The sequence below is a fragment of the Ictalurus furcatus genome, chromosome 14 (assembly GCF_023375685.1).
Source record: "Ictalurus furcatus strain D&B chromosome 14, Billie_1.0, whole genome shotgun sequence".
In the NCBI taxonomy this organism is placed as follows: Eukaryota; Metazoa; Chordata; class Actinopteri; order Siluriformes; family Ictaluridae; genus Ictalurus; species Ictalurus furcatus.
In genome coordinates, this window is record NC_071268.1 from 20,154,639 (window position 1) to 20,163,966 (window position 9,328).

Below are 9,328 nucleotides of genomic sequence, written 5' to 3' on the forward strand. Positions count from 1 at the left end.
TTCAGTCTGGCATCCTGAGTAGGGACTAATACATAAGACTAAAACAACATCTGAGTGGTTCAAACAGGAAATTCAGTTGTACGGGCAGATCAGGACAGCCCCATTCAGTAATTGTTTGATCAGCTGTGGTATGTTTTGAACCTTGCTATTGAAGAACTCAAAAAAGAGCCATTTCTGTATGAAAAATGAGCTAAAATTCTTTCTAACTATTCCAATAGGCCGATTATCATCTAATAAAATGTTTGTTTTAGGTTTTTGCCAATAAAGGAGGTTCCATAAGGGTTCACATTCTTTTTCCATTAATGGCCTTTGGCTATTTAAATCCTCTGTTCAGTTCAGTAGAGGAACTTGTGTGGGGTTTTATTATGATTATCTAAATGAACATCAGATCACATTTTAGAAGCATTTTATGCAGGAAGTCTGATAGCTCCAACTCCAATCCCTTTCACACAACTGTAAATAATGCAATTGTGGGTAGACTTATTCTATTTGCAAACCATGAAAGAGGTCCTCATGCCGTTAGCTTTGTCGCAGTAGTCCCAAATAGAGTTTATTAGCTGCCTTAATGCAAATACAGTATGTGTTTGGCTGAATCTTGCAAGTCACTTTTCCTCTGAATTCAGCTGGCTGATTCCGGTTTCAGTTCTTACGTCAGACTCACACTCACTTCTGTTTCCATCCACCCCACCATCATTAGTTCATTAGTACCACACTGACTGGCACGTAATCAGAGTGCACACCTCTACCCAAACAGAAAGCTCTTTGTGATTACTGCTGGATAAGGTTTTTACCCTCCCCATTTCATATGCGTGTTCCACTCTGCCTTCGGGCTTCTGTTCAATGATCAAGTGTATTATCCAGATCAAATTAAATCAGCCTGTGTGGACTTAATCAGCTGGATGGAAAATAATATTAATGGGAAACTTGAGGCTTACAAAATGCTATATGTGACCTAAACCGCCAGCACCACCGTCAGATCCCCCTTCCCCTCATACACACAAACACAACACTACCAGGCTTCTCCTGTCTGTGAGGGGAATTCACCTCCCTGTTGAGTCTGCTCACAAAATTCAAAATAGTTCACCACAAATTGCACAGAGTGGTTAGAACACTGAGACCTTTATTTCCTTTATGTGTAAACAAACTTGGTCTTTTTTTTTAGTTCAGCAATCATAAATAAATTAGACAGCTCTAGTAAGATAGTTTGTGGCCTGCTACTTAGCCCAGTAATGATCACTCATGATTCATGTGCCCCATTTTTCTGGAAGCACTCTACACCTGGGCCTCGTTTACTTCTGCCATAAAGGTTGAAAGAGATTTCCAGCATTGTTTCTGTCCTTTTTCCTATTTAAGTGAATGGAAGATTATGTGAAGCATGTGTTATTGGTTACACAATACAGGACTACTGTATCCAAGTAAATGAGAGTGCAACATAACACTTCTGATAATCTGAGATGTTGTGGATGACAAAATGGGTTGTATGGGAACAGACTTCTGAGAATGGGATACATTTATAGCATCATTCTCACTGTTGTGTTCTCCACAGAGAATACATACTCTTAAGAGGTTAGTTTTACCCTCCCAATAGTTTATCATACACTGCAGTTTCTATAAAGAATAATTTATTTTGTGCAGGCAAAGGTTTTTTTTGTTTGTTTGTTTGTTTTTTGGAAACCTGATATACAATGTGTCCTTCTGACATTTTCAGAGATACAGTAGCAATTAACTGAATTCTATCTTTACAGTGCTGGGCTTTTCAGTGACTTATTTGTTATTCATGTTTTTTGGGGGGTTTTTGTTTTCATTTTCATGTCTTCACACAGAATTTTGTGTTGATGCTGTATTCATAAGATTGGACAACATTTTTTTCACAAATTGGATAATGGCTTGGGCGGCACGGTGGCTTAATGGTTGGCATGTTTGCCTCACACCTCCAGGGTTGGGGGTTCAATTCCCGCCTCCTCCCTGTGTGTGTGGAGTTTGCATGTTTTCCCCGTATTTCAGGGGTTTTCTCCAGGTACTCAGGTTTCCTCCCCAGTACAAAGACATGTGTTGTAAGCTGATTGGCATTTCCAAATTGTCTGTAGTGTGTGAATGAGTATCTGTGTATGCGATTGTGCCCTGCGATAGGTTGGCACTCCATCCGCCTTGGGGCCTAAGTCTCCTGGGATAGGCTCCATGCTTCCCTGTGTAGGATAAGCGGGATAGAAAATGAATGGATAATGGCTTCTTTTTTTTTCAATCAAAAAAACAGTTAATCCTATATACTCAAATTATACATGGAAAATATTCTAGTATCCCAGAGCTCAGCAGGAGTGTTTATGTTGAAGGACGTTTTTGGCACCAGTGCAAAGTCAATCCTACAACCTACTACTACTTTGTTAGTCAGTCCTGATACACTATAGCCCAACTGTACCAAGCGTGGAAACATAAAGCATGAATCACATGTTTGCTTGAACCTATTCATAGATGATTTTTTTCCACAATTTGGGAAAATAATAACTACTTAACCTGTATGAAATAATACATATACACATAATACTGTGGTAATCTTATATTTTCAGTTTCTTCAAAGTAGCTTTGGTGACAGCTTTGCACACTCTTGGCATTTCCTTAGCAGTTTCATAAAGAGACCAGCTGGGATCCTCTTCCAACAGTCTTGTTGATGTTCCCACGCTTTGTAACCTCTGAGCACTTTGCAAGCTCTAAATGAAATCTCCTTGTGGGAACATTTGTGTTAAAAAACTATATTTTTTAAAAACTAAAACATAGACATCAACTTCACTATGTATTTATTTGTTTTAGAAAAAAAATCAAGCACAAGCATGTCTTGAAAAGGTTATTAAAAGTATTATTGTATCGTCAGCTGTGTCTCAGACATTGACATTGAATATTAGGGAAAGATGTTTGGAACTGCAGTAGAACATTAACTGAGGCTCTTGTGGTCTGATATTTAGTTTCTCATGTTGATCTGTGACACAAGAGCTGAAAACAGAACAGGTCAGGGGAATGAAATAAAAAATTGCTGTTGAGATTATAGAAGCAGTGTGTGGATGTGCACGTTGCACATGAAAGCATATGCTATACGTGCGTATACGTGCGACTTTGCCAGCTACAACATCAAGCCATAAATGACTTTAACACATTCTTTTAATGCACGATGAAAAACTTCACTCAACTGATATACAGTGGCTAAAAATATCATGTTTAAGTGAGTGACTATGAATGAAATTAGCAAGTGATTGACACCGAGTGACAAATACCATCCAAAAATAAATCAGTGCACACATATAGTAAAACAGCAGCTTTACTCTCAGCCCCTGGCCTATGGAGTATGGGAGGCAGATATATGTGTATATGTGTGTGTGTGTGTGTGTGTGTGTGTGTGTGTGTGTGTTCTGTACACCCTTTGCTTTTTAGGGCTCATCATCAGAGTCCATGACAAAAATGGCGCAGCTATAATTGCCTTACGTCACTTATCCCCTGACTAACATAGTAGTAGATCTTGTTATATATAGCAATGACAGACCTGGACACAGTTCAGAGAGAGATACATAGTGCATGATGATGATGACACTCATTAAGCCGATGACATGCTAGGAGAGGATCTTGTGTATGCATGATACCATGCCACCCTCCCCTTGAAATGACAAGCTGTACTTAAATATGTCCATGACCTACTTGGTGTATATATGTCAGTAATACGCTGTCAATAATTTGGAAAAAAGAAAAGAAAAGAAAATTAGTGAAGGAAAATGACAAAAACACTGTTGTTTCTGCCAGAGAATATTTTGTTAATGTCACAAAAGTATCACATTTACTGCAAAAATTTAATGGGGCTCCTGCTTTAAAGAGAATCAATAAATAAAAGAAACAGGAAGCACCCTAAAATATATAAATATGCACTGTTGTTTATATAACTTATACAAGTTGCCTGTAGATATATATGTGGCCATGACTGTATGCACAGTGTCCTCCCCTTCTCCTCCCCTCCAGCAGTCCTGTAGCAAGCATTTATTTAAGGGGGCTGATTCAGGGGGCCTGGTATGGTAACTGGAAAGATGACTGGTCACAGAGCGAGGGAGGGACTTACCAGGAGTGGGGAGCTGTGGAGGGAGTAAGCAGCTATAAAAGCCTCTGCTGGATGTGTTCCTCCTCACGTTGAAACAACCCAGATACAGAGACACTAGCAGAAGAGCTTCTCAGAAACACACTGTGAGCCCAGCAAGGCACAGAATCCAAGGACTTCTGATGCATTAGCTTTTGTGGAGCCAAACGGGAAGCTTGGTAGACTGAAAATTATCACCACATGAGGACATAAAGCATTTTGAAGTGCGCTGTGATTTGGGAGTGCTGCAATCTGTGAGTACACTTCAACACTTTTGGAGCAGCAAGAAGAAAAACAGAGAAAATTCGCTCTGGAATCTTTAAAAAGTGAAAAGAGGAGAGAAGGAGAAGCAACTAGTGCACCGCAAAGGATAAACACACAGCGTTTCGCATCTTCAGCGATGGCTGTACGTCCAGTGGAGACAGTAGGTTTCCCTATGCTTCCTGCTCACTTGATGGCTTCTGCAATGGAAGAGTTCCCACAGCAGCTCCCTGTACCCAAGGGCCCAGCTCGGGGCCGCAGTCGTCCCAAGCGACCGCGAGAGGCCCGCTTCAAAACTCAGCCAGTGACCTTCGCAGAGATTGCAGAAGTAGAAGAGGAAGGAGCTTCACCACTGGAGGAGGAGAGAGCAAGGCGCTCCTTCTTGCAGTCACTGGAGAGCCTGAGGAGGAGCACACAATCCCTGCAACACACAGGAACCACACAGAGCGGCAGAACCAGCACACCAACACAGGCTAGCCTGGACTCAAGTGACTCAGACTCAGCCCAATGAGAGAGAGAGAGAGAGAGAGAGGGAGAGAGAGAGAGAAAGAGAGAGAGCTCTGTCTTCTACATGTGATCTGCTCTTCTGTTGTAAAGCTTACATACTGGACTGGACTCCAGTGTGCTAAGCTCTTTGCACATAATCTTTTGAAGCTTTTGCAGCTATAACATAGTTACAGTATTTTATACACATACTTGTGTCACTCCAGTCAAGCGACAGCAAGCTGAATAGTTTATGCTTCTTAGTTGTAGCGTTTAAATATATATATTTTTTGAAACTACTTAAATACCTTAAATATTCCAGAAATATTGGCTATACTTGAGGCCTATTATTCATCATGAGGTTTGAAATGTTGATATATTCTAGTTACAATTCCACTGGACAAGGCAGATGGTTTATCATTGTTTATCTTCGCCACTTTATCATGATTGTGCAGTCAAGATTGTTGAGTCATTGATGGAAAAACTGAACCCGATGTGTAAACACCACATTCTGAATAGGAGGTTTGTTCATTACTTGAGTCTGCCAGAGTAGTACATCTACTAATGAACTCAGATGTTTATCTTATTAATAACAGTGAAATTAGAAATGTTTTGTTGACACTGTTGACTTGTAAGGTCACAAGAAAAAATGAAATTATGTGTTTATACTATTGTTTTACTTTTACTATCTTTGTAAAATTATTTCATACTTATTTTAATAAAAGTATATATGTATATATAAATATAATGTACACCTGTGACTTTGCCCTTAAGTTTGGTATGTCTGTTATTTTTACTTATCTTTACTTAGTCTATAGCGGAGTTCAGCCAAAAGGGTGGCACAAAAGGAAATATTATTTAAGATAACCAAGGGTGAAAGCATGAGAAAACAAAACACAGATATGCAAACAGATATTATAATGTTATCAGAGGAACATATAAATCGTTTTACGTTTAATGAGACTGCATATTCACAGATTATAAAGCTGTCTCCCTTCATAGATACATAGCTATCATGGTTTATGAGGCCTCACTGCAAAATATGATATCTTAATGATGATATCCTGAATAAAAGAAAAATTATTTCATATTTATTATAATGAGAATATTATCCAACAAATATAAGACCATTAAGCCTGCTTCTAGACATATTTACTACTTTCAAGCTTAAAACTATCTTATTCGATTTGCAGATCATATTGCGTCCTTCTAGAAAATAATGCTTGAAATAAGCACAATTATCTGCCAGTAGAATAGGACAGTGTCAAGCAATGTCAAGAAATGAGTAAACATATATAGGTAATAGGCTTTATAATCTAATATTTGTTTAAAAACAATCTAATAAAGAGAAATATTCATTTGATTTGCCTATATTCAATCATTCATATATCTTTTGTTTGTTTGTTTGTTTGTTTGTTTTTGCATTGCATGGTTGAGCCATTATCCTTAGTATGAAAACACATTTCAACAGACCCTCTCTGGACACTTGACCCATAGACTGATCTGTTTCTTGTGGGACAGTGTGGATAAGAGCTAAAAATAGCTTCAATTTTAGACATCTGATCTAATTACATTACAGAAAAACATGCTTTTGCAACCAACAGAAGAGACAACTTTACTGTGACAAACAATGCTGTGTTTGTGTTAACTGTGCAAATCCTATATATAATATCATTAAATCACTCATCTGACAATAAGACACCTAAAAGCTGGTCAGAAATTTGCACAAATACAGTGTATATACAGTACTGCTTGCGCACTTTGCACACCTTTTTCTGAATGTACTCTGACAAGCAAAAATCTGATCTAATAAACGTTTATCTAACAAAGTTGCTCTAGTTAATAAATTTCCCTCTGTGTGCTCATATAGCCCTGTAACCTACTTTTTATACAGTTGCCTTGGTGATGAAATATCATGTCTCAAAATTGTCAGAAAAACAAACCCAGTGTTCTGCTTCACACAGTCTGCCCTGTACACTGCAAGTTCTATGTCTCAGCATGAATGCAGCAGCAATTCATCATTAACCAGCTAATATGTATCCCATGTATTCTTGCTGTAATCTTTAATAGGAGATTTTGATCTCATATATTATATACTTTATGTCTTCTTCTGTTTCTGGACTGTTGCCTAAAGCCTCATGTGTCCCTGAACAAAAGAAAAGAAAGAAAAAACATTCTCCAATTTATAAAACAGCATGCCTGTAGCAGGCAGTTGAAATGCTACTCCTAATCTTAGTTATGCCACATGCTGTTCTTTATGAAGTTCAGTCTAGATTTACAGCCTCACTTGTGTATTAAATTGTCACTGACATACTCATATTTTAATGACAGCTGTAGTCACTCATATAGGACTACAGGATTGGAAAAAAAAGGATTAGGGGAAAAAAAATCTGATTATTGTACTGACTCTTTATCCATATAGACTTTCTGGAGTGCATTTTAATCTTTAGGGTTAATGCATCACCATAGTCCAGTCCAACTTGGTGAGTTCACAATTGTCTGGTCAAGTATATAGACCTGCACCAGGACTGGCTATTGAGAGAAGTGCAATGACTCAGGCTTGTGCCTTTGATAGGCATCTGCTGTAACTGTGTACGCCAAGGGGCAAGAAGAATTAATCATCCATGATGGATTGGGAATTTGTACTGTTTTCTCATTTAGAAATAGCAAGCAAGTCCTTCTGTACAAACACTGTGTGCTTCAGAAGTTAATTTACCATATTAGGAGTTAAAGCACACAGCAATGCTGTGATTTTAGTTTGACTGATAAAAGCTCCTGGTTCCGATAGACTGGATGATAAAACAGCACACTGTCATGTACACTAACATACAGTATCTCACAAAAGTGAGTACACCCCTCACATTTTTGTAAATATTTGATTATATCTTTTCATGTGACAACACTGAAGAAATGTCACTTTGCTACAATGTAAAGTAGTGAGTGTACAGCTTGTGTAACAGTGAAAATTTGCTGTCTCAACACACAGCCAGTAATGTCTAAACCGCTGGCAACAAAAGTGAGTACACCCCTAAGTGAAAATGTCCAAATTGGGCCCGATTAGCCATTTTCCCTCCCCGGTGTCATGTGACTTGTTAGTGTTACAAGGTCTCAGGTGTGAATGTGGAGCAGGTGTGTTAAATTTGGTGTCATCGCTCTCACACTCCCTCATACTGGTCACTGGAAGTTTAACATGGCACCTCATGGCAAAGAACTCTCTGAGGATCTGAAAAAAAGAATTGTTGCTCTACATAAAGATGGCCTAGGCTATAAGAAGATTGCCAAGACCCTGACACTGAGCTGCTGCACGGTGGCCAAGGCCATACAGCGGTTTAACAGGACAGGTTCCACTCAGAACAGGCCTCGCCATGGTCAACCAAAGAAGTTGAGTGCACGTGCTTAGCGTCATATCCAGAGGTTGTGTTTGGGAAATAGACGTATGAGTGCTGCCAGCATTGCTGCAGAGGTTGAAGGGGTGGGGGGTCAGCCTGTCAGTGCTCAGACCATATGCCGCACACTCCATCAAATTGGTCTGCATGGCTGTCGTCCCAGAAGGAAGCCTCTTCTAAAGATGATGCACAAGAAAGACCGCAAACAGTTTGCTGAAGACAAGCAGACTAAGGACATGGATTACTGGAACCATGTCCTGTGGTCTGATGAGACCAAGATAAACTTATTTGGTTCAGATGGTGTCAAGCGTGTGTGGCGGCAACCAGGTGAGGAGTACAAAGACAAGTGTGTCTTGACTACAGTCTAGCATGATGGTGGGAGTGTCATGGTCTGGGGCTGCATGAATGCTGCCGGCACTGGGGAGCTACAGTTCATTGAGGGAACCATGAATGCCAACATGTACTGTGACATACTGAAGCAGAGCATGATCCCCTCCCTTCGGAGAAGCATGATAACGACCCCAAACACACCTCCAAGACGACCACTGCCTTGCTAAAGAAGCTGAGAGTGAAGGTGAGGGACTGGCCAAGCATGTCTCCAGACCTAAACCCTATTGAGCATCTGTGGAGCATCCTCAAACGGAAGGTGGAGGGGCACAAGGGCTCTAACATCCACCAGCTCTGTGATGTCATCATGGAGGAGTGGAAGAGGACTCCAGTGGCAACCTGTGAAGCTCTGGTGAACTCCATGCCCAAGAGGGTTAAGGCAGTGCTGGAAAATAATGGTGGCCACACAAAATATTGACACTTTGGGCCCAATTTGGACATTTTCACTTAGGGGGGGTACTCACTTTTGTTGCCAGCAGTTTAGACATTACTGGCTCTGTGTTGAGTTAGAGGGGACAGCAAATTTACACTGTTACACAAGCTGTACACTCACTACTTTACATTGTAGCAAAGTGTCATTTCTTCAGTGTTGTTACATGAAATAATCAAAATATTCAATTCAATATTCAATTATAATCAAATATTTACAAAAATGTGAGGGGTGTACTCACTTTTGTGAGATACTGTATATCAGCATGTATAT

General features: G+C 39.7%; 1 protein-coding gene across 1 annotated transcript; it reads left to right on the forward strand.

The window, feature by feature from the left end:
• The first annotated feature begins 4,015 nt into the window (after positions 1–4,015).
• c14h11orf96 (chromosome 14 C11orf96 homolog) lies at positions 4,016–5,604 on the forward strand. The gene has a single exon (XM_053641045.1). It carries the CDS (start codon positions 4,509–4,511, stop codon positions 4,878–4,880), a length of 372 nt encoding a protein of 123 aa, XP_053497020.1. The 5' UTR covers positions 4,016–4,508; the 3' UTR covers positions 4,881–5,604.
• The last annotated feature ends 3,724 nt before the right edge of the window (positions 5,605–9,328 follow it).